We start from the raw sequence: 23,494 nt of genomic DNA, 5'->3' as shown, positions 1-23,494 counted from the left end.
CCAAGACACTCTGTGAACCCCAAGCATGAGAACATAAAATTCCACCAAGGCATATCACAATCAAATTGCTTGAGAATTGTGATAAAGAGAAAATCTTAAGACAGATTGAATCGCATTACATGCAGAGGGAAAAAAATTAGGATGACAGTCGATTTCTCATCAGAAACAAAGCAAGCAAGAAGACATTGGAGAAATATCTTTAAAGTACTGAATGAGGGGCATCTGGGTGACTCAATTGGCTTGAGCCTGGAGTCAACAGGGAGCCTGCTTCACTCTTTCCTTCTGCCCTCCTGACCCACCCTGCACATGCTCGCTCACATGCCCACTTTCTCTCTCTCTCTCTCTCTCAAATAAATAAATTAATTAAAAAAAAAAAGTACTGAAACGAAAAAGCTGTCAACATAGAATTCTATACTCAGTGAAAATATCTTTCAAAAAATGAAGGGAAAATAAGTGTTTTTTAGCATGCAAAAATTGCTACCATACCTGTGCTACAAGAAATTTAAAAGATGTCTTTTGGCCAGAAGGAGAATGATACCAGATGGACGTACGTATCTATACAAAGGAAGGAAGAGTATCAGAAATGGTAAATATATGGGTAAATGAAAAAGAGTTTTAAAAACCTTATTTTAACAATTTCTATGAAAAGTAATTAATGTGAAGATAATAGCAAGTAAAAGATATATAAAAATATATAAGTAAAATATCACAAAGACCAAAAAGGGAAATAGAAGTATGCTATTGTAAGATTTTTTTTTTTTAAAAGATTTTACTTATTTATGTTGGGGTGGGGAGAAAGAGGGGGAGAGAAGCAAACCCTGCTGAGTAAGGAGCCCAACACAAGGCTCAATCCCACAACTCTGAGATAATGACCTGAGCCGAAATCAAGAGTCAGACGCTTACCTGACTGACCCACTCAGGTGCCCCATAAGATTCATGTACTATACAATAAGTGACATAATAATTCTTAATGGTAGAGAGGAACATACTAAAGCTATATATTATAAGTCCTAAAGCAGCTACTAAAAATAAAACAGTATACCTGACAAGCTAACAAAGGAGATAAAATGAAATAATAAAAATAATAAGCTAATTTAAGATAAATCAGAAAAAGTAGTAAAAAATGACCAAAGAAGAGATGGAACAAATAGAAAAAAAATAGAGTGGTACATTTAAATTTGACCATGTTGATAATCACATTAAATATAAATAATCTAAACACTCGATTTAAAAGCCAGAGATTGCCTAATTGGATTAAAAAAAAAAGTCTTCACTATATGCTGCTTACAAGAAACCCACTTTATATGTAAATAAGAAAATAGTTCAAAAGTAAAAGGAATGAGAAAGATATACCATGCTAACACTAATCAAAAGAAAGTTGGAGTGGTTACATTAATATTAGAAAAAAGTAAATTTCAGAGCAAAGAATATTATCAAGTATAAAAAGGGTTGTTTTGTAATGATAAAAGGGTCGATTTTTCAAAAGGATTTTGCAGTCCTAAATATTTATGCCTTCAATAAAAAAGCTTAGAAATACATGACATAAAAATTAATAGAACTATAAGAATTAGGCAAATCCACAATTATCGTCAGAGATTTCAGCTTCATTCCCTCAGTAATCAATAGATTGTATAGACAGAATACCAGTTATTAACGGGAAGATTTGGAGAACATTATCAACTCCCTTACCTAGTTGATGTTTATAGAGCATTCTACCCAATAACAGCAAAATACACTTTTTTTAATGTGCAGAAGGAACATTTACTAAGATAGATGATATTCTGGGCTATAAACAAATTCTCAAAAAATTTTAAAGGATTCATCCATGCCAAATCTCTTCCCTGATTATGGACAGAATTAAATTTGAAATCAATAACAAAAAGGATCAGAGAAATCCTCAGCTATTTGGAAACAAAATAACATAATTTAAATAACCCGTGGGTAAAATATGGACATGTTCATTTTCTTGATGGTGGCGATCATTTCAGAGGTGTAAACATATATTAAAACTCATCAGGTTAGGGGCGCCTGGGTGGCTCAGTGAGTTAAGCCTCTGCCTTCGGCTCGGGTCATGATCCCAGGGTCCTGGGATCGAGCCCCACATCGGGCTCTCTGCTCAGTGGGGAGCCTGCTTCCCCCTCTTTCTCTGCCTGCCTCTCTGCCTACTTGTGATCTCTCTCTCTGTGTCAAATAAATAAATAAAATCTTAAAAAAAAAACAAAAAAAAAACTCATCAGGTTATATACTTTAAATTTGTATGGTTTAGTGTATTTTAATTATATCCCAATAAAACTGTTAAAAACCAGACACGTACTCGAGCAAGGGTTGAGATTGAATAATAACCACAATTTGTATTGCTTCATTGTGATATTCTTAAGTGAGACTGGCTCTTTTGTTTTATTTGTCTGTTCTTTTCCTTTTCCTTTTTTTTTTTTTTTTTTTTTTTACTGCGTATCAGTGAATAATACAATGACTTCTAAGTAAACAGTTTTTTTAAATAGTACAGTTTTATGTCCTGTCTCAGTAAGGTACCAGCAGTTTTGCATCATCAGTGTAAAGTTAATGCAGCAAAATAAGCTAATTTTGCTTTAGTATCATTATAAATATTGATTCAAACTTGCAGACATTCAAAAGAGTCTTAGAGAAACCCCAGAGATCCATGGGTCACATTTTGAGAACTACTGTTTTTTGTTTTTTTTGTTTTTTTAAGATTTTTTTTATCTATTTGAGAGAGAGACAGAAAGAGAGAGAGCACAAGCAGGGGAGAGGGACAGAGGAGAGGGAGAAGTAGGCTCCCCACTGAGCAGGGAGTCCAACACAGGGCTCTAATCCAGGACCCTGGGATCATAACCTGAGCAGAAGGCAGACTCTTAACTGTCTGAGCCACCCAGGTGCCCCGAGAACTACTGTTTTAACAAAACTTTCTGGTTATGACTGCATTAGTCTAACCGTGGGACTAGCTGTGTGAAACTCCTCTCATGGCAACTACACGGAGATGATCTTTTATAGCAGTTGGGTCCTTAATATGTATCACAGTATAGGATCTATACAATCACCACTCCTCTCGTGATTAGTGCTGTCACTGCATACACAACTGATTTTTTTTTTTTTCCATGATGAGAAATGGGCCTGCAATTCTTTAGTTAGATCTAATAGTCAGGGCTTACCTTCCATGGGAAGAGTGTGAAGAAGGGAGAAGTTGCAGCAGGAGGAAAAAATAGCAGATCTAAGGGATTTCTGACAACTTCCAGAATGAAAGAAGGGAGAAAAGTGGAATGAGTAAAGGAAAAGGGAAGAAGGATATTTATTCAGTGCATCAGGCGCAAGAAGAGATCCGGATAAAGGGATACATAGAGGCTTGTGTCGGATTTGTAATTTTATGGAGAGTTGTCAAAAGAGCTCACGTGTAAAAACCAGTTTACTCACTAAAATCAGTTTCACTTACATGCATCAGTGGTGGGTGCAGAGAGGCACCGCTCAGATGCCCCTTCAGGGAGGGACTCTGCTCCAGCTGGGGGAGTGCTTTCGGCAGGCAGACAGCCTCTAGCTGTCAGCTCCTTTGGCAGCAGAGAGCTGCTTGCAGGAAGTCAGCCCACTGAGGTGGGGCTAGGAAGCCCTAGACATTTTGGCTCACCATGTGACAGCTCCCGACAGGGCTTTCAGCTCCAGGGCGCCCCACAGGATTGGGTGAGGCTGTGGAGGGGGACCCACTTCCCCGCTGACTTTCCCCTCTGCCCAGTCCCTTTCCTCCCTCTCCCCGCCTCAGGGATTTGTCCCAAGGGCACTCCTAAGACACACCCTGAATGCTAAACTCTTGTTTCAGAATCAGCTTCCTGTAGCTTCCAAACTACAAGCATCTGTTGACTAAACTGTAACCGAAATTGAAGAAAACTGGAGAATGAGAGGTGATGAAAAAGCATCATAAAATTACATGATAACACTTTAACTCGAGCGTTTCTTTGTTATTTCGATTTGCTTGTACTTAGAGTGATATTACCTTTAACATTTTGTTTCATATCGGTTTGGTTTGCTATTCCTACCTTCCCTTTCTTACAGGAATCCTACTGTGGAAAGATAAAAAGGTAACAGGGTAAGAAAAACAATTAGGTGGTTTCTTCCCCCACCACTCAGGAAATCCACTACTTCAAGGTTGGCTTAAGTAGCAAGAGAGGAAACATACTGGGAGATGTGGCAGTGGTTTTGTTCTAAGTATATTAATAGAAAGTTCTGAAGTGGTCTGATTATTAGAAGAACTGTCCCTGAAGGGAATAAAGAATTTAATTTTAAGCCTGAAGATTTAAATTGTCACTCAGAATTCTCAGACATGAAAAGCATTAGTAATTTTGAACATAAACAGGAAAGTAGGTACTTCCATCCTGTCTTTCCCTGTGGCTCCAGACGAGGGCAGAACAGTGGATTCCCAGGACTGCCCCTTGTTTGAAACAAGTTTGGGAGACAGAGTGGGAGTGTCTTCTGGCCAACTCCATTACCTTCAGACCTTGGATCTCTGGGAAATAGGTCTGTTGGAGTGTCCTTGCTCTGATTTTTCTGGGATCCGTACGTTACTAGGAGATGACTCTGGCAGACCACACCCTGATCTTCACTGTCTGGAAGAAAAAGAGGTAATTGTCCTGACGACTTAGACCATATACCTACAGACGAAATTGAGATATTGTTTTATTTTTTCTAAGATTATTTTGATAACAGCGATCTTTGATGTTACTAAGTAAATACAATTGTATTTAGGTTTTCTTTTTGGAAAGGAAAGGAAATTGCACTGGAGAAGAGGACTACCTAAAGAGCCACTGTGAACATTTTCCATGTCACTTATTTCAGATAATCACTTCGACCATCCCTCTCAGTTGGGGAGTGTGATGATCTGTTGCCTACAAGACAAGGCAACTATTTGTGAGAAAAAGATAAGATATGATGGGCTGTTACAAAGGAAATACTTCGAGGTTTTCTAGTTCAGGCTTTGTGCAGGGGGAGTCTCAGTTTCCTCATCTGTCAAGTGGGGTTAATTCCTATCTCCCTTGGTTACAAAGATTACAGAAGGGACATCGGAAGAGCCAGGCCACTAGGACAGTGCCTGGTATAGAAGTATTCAGTAAATGTCGATTCCCTGTCTATCCCTCCCTGAAGAGCTGTGCGAAAACACTTCATAACCACACGGGTCATCTGATGGACCCCCTCTCCTCTTTCTATTCCCATGACACTGTGGGCCCTGGAGATCATAAAAATGCCTCTTCCCTGTCTGTTCCTCCCGTTCTTCCTCTCCAGGACAAGGAAGTGGCCGGCTACATTCCCTCGGTTCAGAATCTTCTGCCTCCCAGGACTGCCCAGCCCCAGGGGTTAAGAAGGTCGGGGGTGGGGGGAGGAGAGCTGCGTCCTCGGCCTGCGCAGCGCAGTGGGGAGGGGACCCGGAGGCGATGGGGAGGCGGGCGCAGTCGACCCAAGGGTGGAGAAGGGGGACGGCGAAGGACGCGCGTTCCCGGGCTCGTGACCGCCGGCGGCCAGGGGAGCCTTAGCCCAGACAGCCTCGGAGATGGCAGGCGGCGGGGACCGGCGGGCCATGGACACCCTCCACCTGCTGCTGCTGGTGGCCGCTCTGCCCCTGGCGGCCCGGGGGGTCAGATACCGAGGCTCGGTGGACTGGATCCAGGAGAAGGTGAGCGGCTGCCGCTGCGTGACTGTACCTGGGCGGCTGGTGCGCCGTGCGGGCACCCGGGGCCGGGAGACCCCACCTTGGCAGGGTGGGAGGCGGGTAGAGCCGCCGGCGTCCGCCCAGGCAGCGGTGCCCGCAAAGGGCACCCGGAGGAAACTGGGCTCTGCGTTCTCGTCGGGGTGCCTCACTGGCCCCGGGGCTGCTTTGGAGACGCCACGGGAGCAGAGTGATGTCACCAGCCTCCCCTCGGCTGCGGTCTGATGCGGGGACCGATAGGCACAGGAAGTGTGTCTAGCCGGTGGCGGCCGAGCTGGGAGGTGAGGGCGCTTCGCAGCGCCGCCACCCACTCGGCACCCCGGAGGCCCGCGGTCGCCGCGCGCCCGGGGGGTGTGCCCACCGCTTCCCCCACCGCTGCATCCGCGGACGCCCTTGGGACGTTGGAGTTTCCATGCAGTCTCTGGACAGATGTGTGTTCCCATTTGTTTCAGGATTTTAAGCGCAGCAGCTCTAACTGGAGACCGGCTTCACTTTAAAATACTTGTTTTTTCTTAACATTGAATAAATGCAGTTGTCAGAGCGGTGTATCTAGTGGTAGGTGGAAATTCACATAAGGAACTTAGGATGCAATTTCCTCTGTGTGAAGTAAATAGGTTCAAAGTTATTTCTTTTTCTTGTGTAACAGTTTTGAAATCGTAACATTGCCAGGAATTATGCATACGTTGATGGTATTGGAGTAAAATGGTATGCTTTAAAAAATAGTAAGAAAAGCAGTAAAGGGTTATAAACTTTGACAGTGTTGTGGAACAGATCTTTGAAATGCTGACGGTGTGCCTGTATTTCCTCACAAGGTGGGAAAACAGGGCACACTGGTGATGTAGAGGCCCTCTCTGGGTCACAGGCAGACTCGCACGCAGCCACACTCACGTGTGTATGAATAGCTCGCTTCAGTTTTCTGTGTTATGTTTCCTTGCTTCACCGTTTAGACGCCACAACGTGCCCCCACTTACACGTGGAGACCATCAGCCACAGGGACCCTGGAGAGGATGTGGGAAGACAGCTCAAAAGTTACTGCATCAGAAGAAAAACTTTCCATGGGTGTTCAGTAGGAGTCCATTAAGGGACATGGAGTCCCATACTTAAATCCTTTCCTCCTTCATTCACCCTGAGTACCTTCCTGGTCAGAAACTGGGAAGGGGGCATTAATAACCAGAATATGGAGCCACACCAAATGTGTCTTTCTGATTCATCTAAATGGTTGAATAAATGATATGGGAACTGTTTGAGCTGTTCTTAGGAATCATTTTGTAGGCAAGATATATTTGTAGGTGGGAGAAAGTTTCGAATTCTGGACACATTTTGAACTAATGAGATTTAACTTTGAGAAAAGTATTTTTTTTTTATTTTATTTATTTATTTTGACAAAGATCACAAGTAGGCAGCGAGGCAGGCAGAGAGAGAAGGGGAAGCAGGCTCCCCGCTGAGCAGATAGCCTGATGTGGGGCCCGATCCCAGGACCCTGAGACCATGACTTGAGCTGAAGGCAGAGGCTTTAACCCACTGAGCCACCCAGGTGCCCTGAGAAAAGTATTTTAAAGCATGAATCCCTTTTATATTTATTTTAAGAAGCTTCTCTAATCATTGTTCTGCTAGGAAACTGGATGCTTTCAAATGTGGTAAGCAAATGAAGCAAATGACAAAATCAGCCATGACAGTTGCCAATTTCTGGTCCCCTCCTCCCTTATTCTGTAGGCTTACATAAAGTCCTACAGGTGGCGGGTACAGTTTGCAGTCTGGGAAATGAATTGGTCCATACTGAAATACAAGCCTTCCTGCTGTATATCACATGTAACTACCTTAATCATTGAGGTCTGCCAAAAGGTGAGATTTAGTAAAGAAAACAATGATTCCAAAATCCATTTTCTTTGTTTTAAGATAAAGATTGTCTCTTTTAGTGGGATCTACTATGTAAAAACTACCTCATGACTGAGTTCAAAGGTTATTGGAAACCTACAGACATTTTGCCATAGAAGCAGTATTATAAATGGTTAGATTCTCAGGTGGGCCTATAGGTGTATATTCAGAGGTATTGGCATCTGGGTACCAGGACTCTTTTATATAATCATCTCACTTGAACCTCACAGTGCCCATGGGGAGAGGGGAGATTCATCCCCAATTTAGAGGTGAGGTCACCTGACCACTCCTATACCAGTGAACTGAAGAGCTGTCCTCTGTCTTCTTCCACTCTCTTCTCCAAGGTAAATGAGTCCTGACTGATGATGTAGGTAGGGGACAGTGTCCAGGTAGTGAAGGAGGGTGGGGCAGGTGGGAGGGTTGGGGGGCCAGAGGAAGAGCTTATTTCCCTTTTTCCGTGTTAGAGTGGACCCTAAATAGAATTCCAAAATAGATAATTTGTATCTGGAACCTTCTCTCCTGTTTCCCCCCACCTTTCCTGATCTCCCTCTTGGAGCTTACAGGTTATTATTCTGGGGGTTGAGTGTATTCCCAAACTACTTCTCTGGAATCCTGTCCCATCCTTGATCCCCAACCCTGTTTCTTTGGTACAGATCCATTCCTTTGGTACAACCTTGTCAACTTGCTATTAAAAGTAATCTCATTAGTCCTCTCTTAGGTGTGAAAGAATGGTGACTGTTGGGAAGTTTGCATATTTCTTTTAAAAGGAAACTATTTGTTTAAAAGTATGGCTTCTATTGAAATCTCTCAATTATAAAGTTAACATTATAAAGTTTGCTAAGCTTTTTATAGATTTTGGATACTAGCCCTTTATCTGATATGTCGTTTGCAAATATCTTCTCCCATTCTGTCAGTTGTCTTTTGGTTTTGTTAACTGTTTCCTTTGCTGTGCAAAAGCTTTTGATCTTGATGAAATCCCAATAGTTCATTTTTGCCCTTGCTTCTGTTGCCTTTGGCGATGTTCCTAGGAAGAAGTTGCTGCGGTTGAGGTCAAAGAGGTTGCTGCCTGCATTCTCCTCAAGGATTTTGATGGATTCCTTTCTCACATTGAGGTCCTTCCTCCATTTTGAGTCTATTTTCCTGTGTGGTGTAAGGAAATAGTCCGATTTCATTTTTCTGCATGTGGCTGTCCAATTTTCCCAGCACCATTTGTTGAAGAGGCTGTCTTTTTTCCATTGGACATTCCTTCCTGCTTTGTTGAAGATTAGTTGACCATAGAGTTGAGGGTCTATTTCTGGGCTCTCTATTCTGTTCCATTGATCTATGTGTCTGTTTTTGTGCCAGTACCATACTGTCTTGATGATGACAGCTTTGTAATAGAACTTGAAGTCTGGAATTGTGATGCCACCGACTTTGGCTTTCTTTTTCAATATTCCTTTGGCTATTCGAGGTCTTTTCTGGTTCCATATAAATTTTAGGATTATTTGTTCTATTTATTTGAAAAAAATGGATGGGATTTTGATAGGGATTGCATTAAATGCATAGATTGCTTTAGGTAGAATAGACATTTTCATAATATTTGTTCTTCCAATCCATGAGCATGGAACATTTTTCCATTTCTTTGTGTCTTCCTCAATTTCTTTCATGAGTACTTTATAGTTTTCTGAGTATAGATTCTTTGCCTCTTTGGTTAGATTTATTCCTAGGTATCTTATGGTTTTGGGTGCAATTGTAAATGGGACTGACTCCTCAATTTCTCTTTCTTCTGTCTTGTTGTTAGTGTAAAGAAATGCAACTGATTTCTGTGCATTGACTTTATATCCTGACACTTTACTGAATTCCTGTACAAGTTCTAGCAGTCTTGGAGTGGAGCCTTTTGGGTTTTCCACATATAGTATCATATCATCTGCAAAGAGTGATAGTTTGACTTCTTCTTTGCCAATTTGGATGTCTTTAATTTCTTTTTGTTGTCTGATTGCTGAGGCTAAGTCTTCTAGTACTATGTTGAACAGCAGTGGTGATAACGGACATCCTTGCCATGTTCCTGTCCTTAGCGGAAAAGCTTTCAGTTTTTCTCCATTGAGAATGATATTTGCAGTGGGTTTTTCATAGATGGCTTTGATAATATTGAGGTATGTGCCCTCTATCCCTGCGCTTTGAAGAGTTTTAATCAGGAAGGGATGCTGCACTTTGTCAAATGCTTTTTCAGCATCTATTGAGAGTATCATATGGTTCTTATTCTTTCTTTTATTTATGTATTGTATCACATTGATGGATTTATGGATGTTGAACCAACCTTGCAGTCCTGGAATAAATCCCACTTGGTCGTGGTGAATAATCCTTTTAATGTACTGTTGGATCCTATTGGCCAGTATTTTGGTGAGAATTTTTGCATCTGTGTTCATCAAGGATATTGGTCTGTAATTCTCTTTTTTGATGGGATCCTTGTCTGGTTTTGGGATCAAGGTGATGCTGGCCTCATAAAATGAGTATGGAAGTTTTCCTTCCATTTCTATTTTTTGGAACACTTTCAGGAGAATAGGAATTAATTCTTCTTTAAATGTTTGGTAGAATTCCCCTGGGAAGCCGTATGTCCCTGGACTTTTGTTTGTTTGGAGATCTTTGATGACTGTTTTGATCTCCTTACTGGTTATGGGTCTGTTCAGGTTTTCTATTTCTTCCTGGTTCAGTTTTGGTAGTTTATATGTCTCTAGAAATGTATCCATTTCTTCCAGATTGTCGAATTTGTTGGCGTAGAGTTGCTTGTAGTATGTTCTTATAATTGTTTGTATTTCTTTGGTGTTGGTTGTGATCTCTCCTCTTTCATTCATGATTTTATTTATTTGCGTCCTTTCTCTTTACTTTTTGATAAGTCTGGCCTGGGGTTTGTCAATCTTATTAATTCTTTCAAAGAACCAGCTCCTAGTTTCGTTGATTTGTTCTATTGTTTTTTTGGTTTCTACTTCATTGATTTCTGCTCTGATCTTTATGATTTCTCTTCTCCTGCTGGGTTTAGGCTTTCTTTGTTGTTCTTTCTCCAGCTCCTTTAGGTGTAGGGTTAGGTTGTGTATTTGAGACCTTTGTTGTTTTTAGAGAAAGGCTTGTACCGCTATATATTTTCCTCTCAGGACTGCCTTTGTTGTGTCCCACAGATTTTGAACCGTTGTGTTTCCATTATCATTTGTTTCCATGAATTTTTTCAATTCTTCTTTAATTTCCTGGTTGACCCATTCATTTTTTAGAAGGATGCTGCTTAGTCTCCATGTATTTGTGTTCTTTCCAAATTTCCTCTTGTGATTGAGTTCTAACTTCAGAGCATTGTGGTCTGTAAACATGCAGGGAATGATCCCAATCTTTTGATACCGGTTGAGACCTGATTTATGGCCCAGGATGTGGTCTATTCTGGAGAATGTTCCATGTGCACTAGAGAAGAATGTATATTCTGTTGCTTTGGGATGGAATGTTCTGAATATATCTGTGATGTCCATCTGGTCCAGTGTGTCATTTAAGGCCTTTATTTCCTTGTTGATCTTTTGCTTAGATGATCTGTCCATTCCAGTGAGGGGAGTGTTAAAGTCCCCTGCTAGGGGCGGCTGGGTGGCTCAATGGGTTAAAGCCTCTGCCTTCAGCTCGGGACATGGTCCCAGGGTCCTGGGATTGAGCCCCACATCGGGCTCTCTGCTCTGTGGGGAGCCTGCTTCCTCCTCTCTCTCTGCCTGTCAAATAAATAAATTCTTTAAAAAAAAAAACATTTAAAGTCCCCTGCTATTGTTGTATTACTGTTGATGTATTTCTTTGATTTTGTTATCAATTGGTTTATATAGTTGGCTGCTCCCATGTTAGGGGCATAGACATTTAAGATTGTTAGGTCTTCTTGTCGGACAGATCCTTTGAGTATGATATAGTGTCCTTCCGCATCTCTTATTATAGTCTTTGGCTTAAAATCTAATTGATCTGATATAAGGATTGCCACCCTAGCTTTCTTCTGATGTCCATTAGCATGGTACATTGTTTTCCACCCCCTCACTTTAAATCTGGAGGTGTCTTCGGGTCTAAAATGAGTTTCTTGTAGGCAGCATATTGATGGGTTTTGGTTTTTTATCCATTCTGATACCCTATGTCTTTTGATTGGGGCATTTAGCCCATTAACATTCAGGGTAACTATTGAGAGATATGAATTTATTGCCATTGTATTGCCTGTAAGGTGACTGTTACTGTATATTGTCTCTGTTTCTTTCTGATCTACTACTTTTAGGGTCTCTCTTTGCTTAGAGGACCCCTTTCAATATTTCCTGTAGAGCTGGTTTGGTGTATGCAAATTCTTTCAGCTTTTGTTTGTCCTGGAAGCTCTTTATTTCTCCTTCTATTTTCAATGATAGCCTAGCTGGATATAGTATTCTTGGCTGCATGTTTTTCTCGTTTAGAGCTCTGAATATATCATTCCAGTAGTTTCTGGCCTGCCAGGTCTCTGTGGATAGGTCTGCTGCCAATCTAATGTTTTTACCCTTGTATGTTACAGACTTCTTTTCCCGGGCTGCTTTCAGGATTTTCTCTTTGTCGCTAAGACTTGTAAATTTTACTGTCAAGTGATGAGGTGTGGACCTATTTTTATTGATTTTGAGTTCTTAGCATTCTTAGCGTTCTTAGCATCTCCTGGATTTTGATGTTTGTTCCCTTTGCCATATTAGGGAAATTCTCTCCAATAATTGTCTCCAATATACCTTCTGCTCCCCTCTCTCTTTCTTCTTCTTCTGGAATCCCGATTATTCTAATGTTGTGTCATCTTATGGTGTCGCTTATCTCTTGAATTCTCGCCTCGTGGTCCAGTATTTGTTTGTCTCTCTTTTGCTCAGCTGCTTTATTCTCTGTCATTTGGTCTTCTATGTCACTAATTCTTTCTTCTGCCTCATTTATCCTAGCAGTGAGAGCTTCCATTTTTGATTGCACCTAATGAATAGCTTTTTTGATTTCAACTTGGTTAGATTTTAGTTCTTTTATTTCTCCAGAAAGAGCTTTTATCTCTCCAGAGAGGGTTTCTCTAATATCTTCTATGCCTTTTTGGAGCCCGGCTAGAACCTTGAGAATCGTCATTCTGAACTCTAGATCTGTCATATTACCAATGTCTGTATTGATTAGGTCCCCAGCCTTTGGTACTGCCTCTTGTTCTTTTTTTTGTGGTGAGTTTTTCCGCATTGTCATTTTGTCCAGATAAGATTTGCTTTCTCCTGCTGTGGAATTCCGCTGTTCTTGGTGACTGAAGTTGGTTTTGGATGGGTTTCTTGTTGATCTTCTGGGGGAGGGGCCTGTTGTAGTGATTCTCAAGTGTGTTTGCTGCAGGCGGAATTGCACCGCCCTTGCCAGGGGCCAGGCTAAGTAATCCGCTCGGGTTCGCTTTCGGGAGCTTTTGTTCCCTGAGTGCTTTCCATAGAGTTCCGGAAGATGGGAATGAAGATGGCGGCCTCCCAATCTCCGGCCCAGAGGAGCCGAGAACTTGGGGTCCCGCTCTTCAGTGCGCCCTCAGAGAAAAGCGCCCAACTGCCCCGCCTCCCTGGCCTGCGGTCTCGCCGGTAGGAAAGCAGTCAATTGCTGGCTTGGAGAAAAGCACCCGGTTGCTTCCGTCTCCGTGGCCTCTGGCTGTGCTCCGAGCCCACCCAGCCTGCGACCGGCTTAAGGTAACCACGGGCTGAGAACTCACTCCTCGGCTTTGTCGCTGTAGCCAGCTTCCCCGCTCTAATACCTGTGAGCTCTGTGACACTCAGACACACCCGGTCCTTCTGTGACCCCGCGGGACCTGGGGTTACGCTGACCCCGCGTGGGCTTCCCCCCAGTTTAGCCTCCGGAGCAATGTCCCTCCATGGAGCAGACTTTTAAAAGTCCTGATTTTGTGCTCTGTTTCTCCGCTGCTTACTGGGAGCCGGCCTCTCCCCCCGTGGTCTATCTTCCCGTCGCTTTGGATTTACTTCTCCGCAGGTCCTACCTTTCAGAACGTGATCAGTTTTCTGTTTCTAGAATTGTTGCTCTTCTTCTCTTCGATTTCCCGTTGGATTTGTAGGTGTTCACAATGGTTAGATAAGCTATCTAGCTGATTTCCTGCTACCCAATGTCGTCTCAGCCTGCTACTTCTCTGCCATCTTGACTCCCAGGGCAGATTTTTTTGAACAGAGGAACCATATATGGGAGGATTGGCCTCCCCTTAGGGGTCCTTCTCCTGGATCATCTCTGGCATTCTGTTGCTGCTGTCTTCAGCACTTCACATTGTTCTGCTTTCAATTCTGAAAGTTTTTAGGGTTCCCCTCTTCCATGGTTTTAAAAGTCCTTAACCATTCACCCCTTTACCCACCATGATTCTTAGGAAAACAACAATGGAGACTCCAAGACAGGCACAGGGAGATCAGTGATAGGCTATGTATGGGTAGGGGAAGAAAGAGAAAATGTACCCTTGTTGAGCTTCTACCACCTGGCAAGTTAAGTGCTATGACATCCTTACAGATCATTAAGCCTTTCCTAGTCACAGCTAGGAAGTTGGGGACCTGGGATTTGACTCTGAATTGTCGGTTCAAAGGCGACATTGCTTTTCTTTTAGGTAGAGGACTCCTTGCATTGAAAGAAGGCAGAACTTTATCTTATTCAGTTCTCAACTTTCCCACAACTGTATTTGTCATGTCAGAAGCATTGAACACACTGGAAGGATTTCTGTAAATGCTGGCTGGGTTGAATCTACCTGTAGACATGGGAGTTAATCTGAGTGCTGTGTGGGAGACACTCATATGGGATGAGAACTGGAATTGAAATCACTGGGCTTCTGTAATGATCTCCCTTTAATTCAATGGCTTGGGACCTCAAATCCCCCTGCAAGTGGGGCCAACTCTACAAATTATGTAATTAAAACCCTCGTTGGCCTGGCACCAGGTGATTAGCCCGGAGGAGATGTTTCAGGATATCTGGTTCACACTTTTTTAGCTGAAAGATTCTTGTCACCCAAAGCAGACTTATTGTCCTTTCTGCCTGGCTGAAAAGACAAGGCAGGGACTGTAATAGAGACTCATTCCTCTGAGAATGCCCATACCAAAGAAACTTGTCTCTGTGCCTTTTAACTGACTAGGACTGGACTAACTCGGGTTTTGCATTTAACACTGGGCTCAACACTGTTTTTGCCTCAGTTACTTTCCTCACATCCAGCCCACACTTTCTTTCCAGGTTTCTCCCCTCACTCTTTCCTCTTGTCTCCACATAGATTTTTGTTTTTATTGGGTTCTGAGAGTGAGGCTCCTTGAAAGCTGAATGGGCACCATTTTGGTTGGAAGAGTCCAATGTGCAATGCTTTAATGACCAGGAAGGCTTAAATAATTAACAGAGTGTGGCCGTTTCCCCTTCTCTGTCCTTCACTGACTGGGAAGCTTTTATTTGCATGGTTTCTCGAGCCTCTTTGCTTCCAGGGAGGCAGGGAGAGGAGGGTTCTTTACAGAAGCATGTTAATTAGATGGTTGAGCCCAGGAGATTGAGGAACAACTCATGTCACTCCGGGTTTTGAGGAGCATCAATCAATGGGCCTGTCTGTTGCACTTACCCTTCATTCATCCATCGAGCATTTTTTGGTGCTATTTCTCAACTATATTTCATCTGTGGTATCTGTTACAGCTAGCAATGCTGGAGGGTTATTTATCTTCTTCTGTTTTTTCTTAAATCTCTTCAGAACTCTTCCATACGCTGCCATAAATTACCTTTTAACCGTGAGCTTGGTTTACTCCCACTGTGGACACTCAGTGAAGGACCTGGTCCACAGTAACCAGGTGGGCTCTGGGATGGAGAAATGGATGCTACAGAGGAAAGAAGTCACTGGTCAGACAGCCTTCCTGACACAAAAGGTCTCGGTTGTGACAGAGACTGCCCTGGGCCAAACCAACCCTAAGGCATCATGGGAATTGAGATGAGAAATTAAAAGAGAGCAAAGACACCAAAATCACAGCCCTCTCTAGCACTTTGCAGCTAGTAGCTTCTTGTTTCTCCTCTCCTCATAATTGCTTGTACATCTAACTGATTTGACATTTTTAATGCTCATTTTACTTTATTATTACGTAGACACAGGCTTAGTGAAGACAATTTCAGAGAGACTGTTCTGTCAATTCCTTATTTGATGACCACACCCTGTATTGACTGAGTACTCAGCACGCCCGGGGCGCCGAGTGGCTGCAGGAGGGACTGGGATATAAAGACAGTCGTTGCTCTGAAATCAGATGTTAAACAAGTCAACACACAGAAAAGTGATCTCCAAGTCATAACCTGAGTAAGCAGGAGAGTCGGGTGAAGAGGGAGAAAAAGGCCTTAAAGCCGGAAGTCACCGCAGGTGCAAACGCTGTGACAAGGCAGAGTCTCCCACTGCTTTGGGAGCTCTAAGGAGGCCAGGGAGACTGAAGCATGGTGTGCTGGGGCGAGTGGCCCTGTCTGGGGGTGGCGAGACGGTAGGAGAGACCAGACAGGCTCCCGTCGGCCTGCTTAAGCAGTAATTAACCATAGACGTCATCCCACTTCTTGCTTCTAGTTCCTTCTTTGTCCTTTTCACATTTCTGTTGTTTTGTCTGTTAGCGTCAGCTTTCTTCTCAAAGTGCTCTCTGAGGGCTAACTTCAGGACTGAGAACCTGAGCTGAAAGTAGTAAGGAATTTAAAGGCTGCAATGACAAATTTATGCAGGAAATATATTTTAAAATATATTATCAGTAAACAAAGACAAACCTTACTTGGTTTAGGCATAGGGAGTCTGGATGGCTCATTTGGTTAGGAAACTCCTTCAGCTCAGGTCATGGTTCTGGAGTCACAGGATCGAGTCCTGCGTGGGGCTCCCTGCGCAGCTGGGAGTCTGCTTCTCCCTCTGATCTCTCCCCTCTCATGCTCTCTCTCTCAAATAAATAAATAAAATCTTAAAAAAAAAAAAAAAAAGAGGTTCAAGCACAATTGAGATTACCTCCAGGGTAATGAGGCAGGGAGGCAGAGCAGAAGGGCATGGGACTGGGAATCCATGGAACCCCCCAGATATTTTCATGGATTTACCTGGAGCTCTCCTACAACCTTGGGAAAATCATCTGGTCTCTATGAAACCTCAATTTCCACTGACATAAATCCAAGAGGTTGGACTAGATCATCTCTAAGTCATCTTTCCAGCTCTAAATTCTATACCTCTTTTGTGTTTGATAGAAGGTAACAGAATGACAACTTGTTGAATGTTTACTATGATGCTTACATATATTAGCTCACTTAATTATAATTACTCTAGGAAGTAGGTGTTAATGCCTCCATTTTACAGATGAGGAAATTGAGCCTTAATGAGGTTAATCAACCCGCCAGAGTTACAGCTAGTGAGAGATGGGGGGCTGAGTTGAGAGTGTGTGTCTGAACCCAGAGCCCAGGCTCTTTACATGATCACCCCAGAGAGTAACGTTGAGGCATAGCAAAGTGTTGATGAGTGTAAGTCATTTGGCAATGAGCATTCTTTAATTCCACAGTTTCTCACTAGCCACATGGAGTGAAAATAGCTTTGTGATTACTGAGATACAGTCAACAACACTGGTGCTGGGAAAAGCTATGAGTAGACAAGGCTCCTCCAGCTTCTGTTTTGCATTCCAAAGAACTTACTATCCTTACATTACCTTCATAATTCCCCTTAGGGAAGAAAGCAGCTAATCAATTACCCACTTTCCTGTGAGAAGAGTAACACCTTCCAACACTGAGTGTCTGATAAACATGCAATGAATGAATGATTCATCACAAGAAAATACAGCATGTATAAAGTCATATCCACAACAGAAATTTGATTTTTATGTTTATTGGGCTCTTTAAGTTAAGGTTAATTCAGCTAATAGGTAAATGCTCCTAAGAGTGTGAGTGTTCATAGAATTTTAAAATAACTTTAGCTGGAGATAAAGAGCATACTATTTAGTGGGATATAGAATCATCAAACTCTGGCTGAAAGGAATTTCAACGACCATCTAATTTAGAGCTGTCCCATAAAAATATATGATGAGAAGCATGTATGTAATGTTAGGTTTTCTAGTAGCTACATTAAAAAAGGAAAAAGCTATAGATGAAATTAATTTTAATAATATGCTTTATGCAACTCAATATATGAAATTTCAATATTAATCACCATAAAACTTATTAATGGTATACTTTTCATTTTTTTTATTAGTCAAAGTCTGAAATCTAACATGAATATTACACTTAAAGCCCATCTCAATTTAAATTCTACATTTCAAGAGCTTAATAGTCATATGTGGCTAATGGCTACCATATTGGACAGTGAAGATGTAACTCAAATTCCTTTATTAGTTTTTTTGGAGGGAAATGAGGAGTTAAGGGACCTGCCCAAAGTCATACAACCTATAAACGACATCCAGAAGCTTTGACTCCAACTTCTCTGACCTCAAGACAGTGCTGCTTCTATAATGCCACATTGTCTTTCATAAAGCCATTGTGCTAACAAAGTATAATTGTTCTGTTGGCTCCAGTTTTGTAAATGTTGGGTTTTCTTAAAAATAGGAGATCACTTAGTTTTATAAAGCACTTGTACTAAATAATTAAAAGTTGCACAGGAAGTGCCAAATATTAATTCTCAGGTTCGATGCATTACATTCACTTTGTTTTTAAAATAAGCTGCCAAAACAGTGTAACTTTCTAGATCTGAGGGGCAAGTTTTAGAGTTGAGTTGTTTGATTTGCTTTATGACATAAGACCTATCTTTTTAGTTTAAGGTTCAAAGGAAAGAGTTCTCTATTGCAAATGTCTCTGTGTTAAATCGTGACCATTCTATGAAATGATAGCCAGTTCAATAATGTTCTTCAATCTTCAGTATGATCACCAACCAGCCATTTTGAACTCATCATCTCTTCGACAAGTTGCAGAAGGCACCAATATTTCTGAAATGTGGGAAAACGATTTACGACCATTGCTGATAGAGCGATATCCGGGATCCCCTGGAAGCTATGCCGCCCGCCAGGTGAGGATGCCGTCCACACCCCTGAAGGTTGTTGAACACTTCCCTTTCACGTGAGAGATGCTACCATGCCCCAACTTCTGAGTTGTCTGATATTCAGATCTGTCAGCTCTTCTTACTATTCACCAAAGGAAGCAACCCAGACAACCAAACAACGGGGAGTGAATGTCTGTTCTAAGTTGAGTGTTACATGTTCATCTAAATCAATTTCTGTGTGCAATCCCTGTCAGCGTACAGTAGGAAAGAGCATCCTAAGTATTCAATTCCTGGTCATTTCTATAACATACCCCCCAGGCAACCAACCACATTTCCTTGGACCCTACACTCCCCAAAGTCAACAGCCCTAGATGGTCCTTGCCTGACCATTCTGGGCCAAGGGTGAGTTACTGTCCTATCAAGCCTTCATTCCTCATGGGAAATTGTGTTCTCCTTGGAGGGAAAGTCAAGATCAGTGATAAGCTACTTGCACCAGTGTGGTGCTTCTGAAACTTCTGACTCTGACTCATGTTAAAAAAAAAATTCCAAAAAAATTTTTAAAAATTACATTTTATACACACAAACATAAAAATAGATTTAAATGGCACAAAAGTCTCAAGAAAGAAATCCGCGCTCTTCTTACTTGCATTACCTGCGATTTACTTTGATATCGTTAATTCTGTTTTAGTAGTTGTTGTGTTTTATTTTGTTTTTTAATGCTGGTCATGACCCAATAAGTGGATTTCAAGATCCACTGATTTTACCATTGCAGTTGGAGAGACACTGCTGTAGAGGGTAAATTAAACCATAGCCGGGGCAGACCTTGTATGTCTCTGCCTTCTTAGTGCCAGTCTTCCTAAGTGATCTGATATTCCGCCTCTGAATGACTGCTTTTTTCAGAATAGCCCCATTTCAAGGGGCAGCTCAAGAAAGAATGGGGAGAGACTGGCCCCTCAAACCCTCCTCTGAGAGTACTCCACTTGCCTGACCCTAAATGCAAAAGACCTTGGCACTCCACTTCTGTGCTAGAGTGACACCTGCCAGGCCCAGGAACACAGCTGTTGGCCTCATCCATTGTGCCCTGTATATGGCTCCTGCCTCTCGAGTCTAGCCCAGATAGCCATTGTCTGTTGCTCCATTAGGCTCTTGTCTCCCAACCGCACAGCACCTGTTTCTCCTAAGGAATTAGACAGTGGAGACCCAAAGAGCACCTTCGTTCTTTCTGACCTTTAGGCAGAGAGAGGGATATTAATGATCATGGCTGATTTTCATGGAACACTATTTTTTTTTTTGTCAAGCATTTTATGGAGTTCTTTGCATGGATTTTCTCATTTAGTCCTCACAACAATGCTGTCATGTGGGTACTATTATTATCCTAGTGCTACAGATTGAAAAAGCATGAGTTAGGTATTTGAGTCAACTTGTTTGGGGACATACACACAGTAGTGATAAGACCAGAATTTGGACCCAAATCTGCTTGACTTCTTAATCCTATTTCTAAAGAGAAGTGACTAGGAGGAACCAACTCTGGAGTGTGTGTTCAGAGTCCCCAGCTCTGGATCTTCTCTTGCCTGAATTAGAGAATGAGACCCATACCATTCATTTCAGTGATATTCCCTGGGCCTCATCTCCCAAGCATTCTCGAAAAGGAAGCTCAGGATGCTTACCGGGGCTTTCCAAAATCCTCAGTTCCTCGTTAGAAAAAAATTAGGTCTATAGATTCACTCATTCAATTCAACTTTTTTCATTTCCCCGTCCCATTTGATAAGAAGGCTGTGTAGGCCCAGAACCATTTATGAATACTTCAGACCTGAGGGTCCTTGCCTGCAGGCTTTAGAAATCCATAAACTCAACAAATCCTGCTATTTGGTTCTGTACGTAGCTTTACATGTGATTAAATGTGATTAATCATTATAATTAATATTTAATGATTAATTAATGATTAATTAATAATTAATCATTAATCAATTAATAATTAATCATTAATCACATTAAATGTGTACATAGATTTAATGTGATTAAAAATTATATTCATTACATTACATTAAAAATTACATTACATTTAAAAATTACATTAAAATGACTAAACCTTGACACTTTCCATGCCATGTGGGGTGGAGGCAAATGAGAAGTTTATTTACAGTATTTTGGAATGTGTTGGGACCTGTTTGCTGCACTGCTTATGCAATGTTCTAGCTCATGTGTTGGTAATCTGAACTGGATAGTTATGATAGAAATGTCACTTAAGAGATTCAATTTTATAATTTTATAGTTTTTATAAAATAAAATCACCATGATGTTTTAGAGAGCTGTCCCCTAAGCTGTGGAAAATAAAATGTTTCTGCTTTAAAAGATGAAGTCCATGACACTTAGGCTATGATGAGGGAGTTACAGTAACAGACTCAATTTGACCAGGATTAGGACCTGTCACTCAGAACTAAGTTCAAACAAGAATGGTGGAAAATCTACATTTTCCTGAGATCTTTTTGAGCACTGGATTAGATGTTTTATCATTTATAGAGTTTCAGGGTTATAACTAGAGAAGACTTTCAAATCTAAAGATAAGTGGGCTTGGTATAAAATTGGTTATTGAATTGATCTTTGCAATTATCAATAAAGATAGGCTTTGCTATAGATTCTTTTCCAGAGAATAATATCGGAACAATGTCCCATAGTCTCTGTTGTTTTTAAGGGAAAGTTGCAAAGGGAGAGGAAAGAGAGAGAATCCCAAGCAGATTCCACTCTGAGTGCAGAGCCCAATGCAGGGCTGCATCTCACAACCCTGAGATTATGACCTGAGCAGAAATCAAGACTCACATGCTTAACCAACTGGAGGCCACCCAGGTGTCCTCCATAGTCTCTATTTTTACTTCCTCTGTTCAATGAGCCTATAGATGTCTACTGGATTTTTAGAATATATTTTTTAGGAGAGATTTTATTTGTAAAATAAATAGTTGGAAGCTGTGAAATCTTGGGGTTATTTCAGTGACTTCTCTCTGAGATGGGAATAAAAAAATGGTTAAAAAATTAAGATGATAAAATCTCACTAACGAGCAAGCCAGAAACTTTGCCTGAAAGAGGCAAGCTAGAAACCTCAGGGTTAAAATCCTCTATAGATGAACAGTACATCTGAGAAGCTGGAGCTGGGCTTCTTTAGCTGAAAGTATGGCTATCCCTGGGTGAAGGATCCTGGGAGGAGAGCGCTCAGCATGGAGCCCAAGAGACTAATATGTGGACTGTCCAAGAAGGAATAGTTACCCTGAAGTCCCAGGTGGCCGGATTCAGCATCCTGACAATGATCTGTTTGTACACTTGGTGCAAACACTGTAGAATCTGCTTCCTCCAAACAAAAAAACCTGGTCTACTACCATCATTGTTTCCCGGAAACTGGAAGTGAGAATTTAAGTGAAATTAAATTAAGTGAAATTAAACCCAGGATCATTCACTAATGCTAAACTAAAATTCCCAGGTTCCCCTTCATCTCCCCCAGAAGTAGAATGTCCTATTTATGTCTATTTTTCTCTCTCTCCCTCTCTCCCTCTCTGTCTCTCTCCTTGTCTCTACCTTTACCTTTGTATCCTTTTTGGCTCTAACGCAATGTTTGTCTATCTCTTTCTGCATCTCTCTCTGTCTTTATCTCTCCATCTCTTTCTCTCTCTTCGTCTTTCTTTTTCTCTCCCTTCCCCACTCCAAAAATAAATCAAGAATAATCCAAAATACAATCTATACCTTAAACTGCATTTTGCACTCCTGGTGGACCCGAGTTCTTGCCACCTGGCTTCAGGAAGCACTCCCTGCTTAGGGCATTCTAGTGAACAGAATAGTAATTTTGGGAGTCTACTCTAGAGAATGGTGATGGGAACTTGCAGATTAAGGCTGAAGGCCAAAGTGCAGCAAGGGATATTGGTGACCTAATTAGATTATGGAGCCAATTCAATTGTTTATAAAGAATTTCGTTGCTAAGATCATTAATAAATATTTATACTGAATAAAGAAAGGTTGCTTCAGGGAGAACTCTTGGGGACATTTGCTGATGCCTTTGTGGATTTTAGTGTCAACAAAAGGTATCAGAAATTATGTCCACAACCTATTTAGGAGTTGAGAAATGAGTTTGTGTGTGTGAGACCTTTGCTGAACAGAGCTAACAGACATCTATTTTTAAAATCCCAATTCATTTTTGTAAGCATACAGGCTGCTATTGGTTTTGGAGTAGTTCATCATCTGGATACCAGATGTTCTGGAATATATGCTTTTTTTTTTTTTTTTTTTTTTTTAAGATGACCCCTTTTGTGGAAAAAAATTTCTTTTCCTCAAAGTCTGGGAATAACTTCTTTTCAGATTCTGTGGAAAGCTTATCTGAGGTGCACAGTGATTTCTCTCTATTCAAACTACCAATGTTAGATATCATCTAATTTTATGTATTCTCACTGAGACTAACGTATTAGTTATAATCAGCCCATATTCAAAGATTTTTTATTTTTTTATTTATTTGACAGAGAGAGAGCTCACAAGTAGGCAGAGAGGCAGGCAGAGAGAGAGAGAGAGGGAAGCCAGGCTCCCTGCTGAGCAGAGAGCCAGATGTGGGGCTCAATCCTAGGACCCCAAGATCATGACCTGAGCCAAAGGCAGAGGCTTAACCCACTGAGCCACCCAGACTCCCCATTATCAGCCCATATTTAGTGATAACCTATTGTGAGCAAAGCCCAGTATTAAGAATTGTGGATGAAGGGGCACCTGGGTGGCTCAGTTGTTTGGGCCTCTGCCTTCGGCTCAGGTCATGATCTCAGGGTCCTGGGATCGAGCCCCGCATTGGGCTCTCTGCTCAGCCAGGAGCCTGCTTCCCCTTCTCTCTCTGCCTGCCTCTCTGCCTACTTGTGATCTCTATCAAATAAATAAATAAAATCTTTTGAAAAAAGAATTGTGGATGAAAACAAAGCAAATGAGATACAAACAATGGT

General features: G+C 41.6%; 1 protein-coding gene across 2 annotated transcripts in view; it reads left to right on the top strand.

Moving 5' to 3' along the window:
* The first annotated feature begins 5,428 nt into the window (after positions 1 to 5,428).
* Positions 5,429 to 23,494, top strand: part of QPCT (glutaminyl-peptide cyclotransferase) — a 30,602-nt gene continuing 12,536 nt past the window's right edge. The window contains exons 1-2 of one of the 2 annotated variants that reach the window (XM_080814520.1): positions 5,429 to 5,668; positions 18,417 to 18,563. In XM_080814520.1, coding sequence (XP_080670646.1) covers positions 5,546 to 5,668; positions 18,417 to 18,563 — 270 coding nt within the window. In that variant the 5' untranslated portion in view covers positions 5,429 to 5,545. The remainder of the gene's footprint in view (positions 5,669 to 18,416; positions 18,564 to 23,494) is intronic. The other variant, XM_080814521.1, reaches the window with a different exon arrangement.

This window comes from Martes martes (assembly GCF_963455335.1).
Source record: "Martes martes genome assembly, chromosome: 9".
NCBI lineage: Eukaryota > Metazoa > Chordata > Mammalia > Carnivora > Mustelidae > Martes > Martes martes.
Note: the sequence above shows the minus strand (reverse complement) of the source record. Positions and strands in the feature narration are given on the sequence as shown.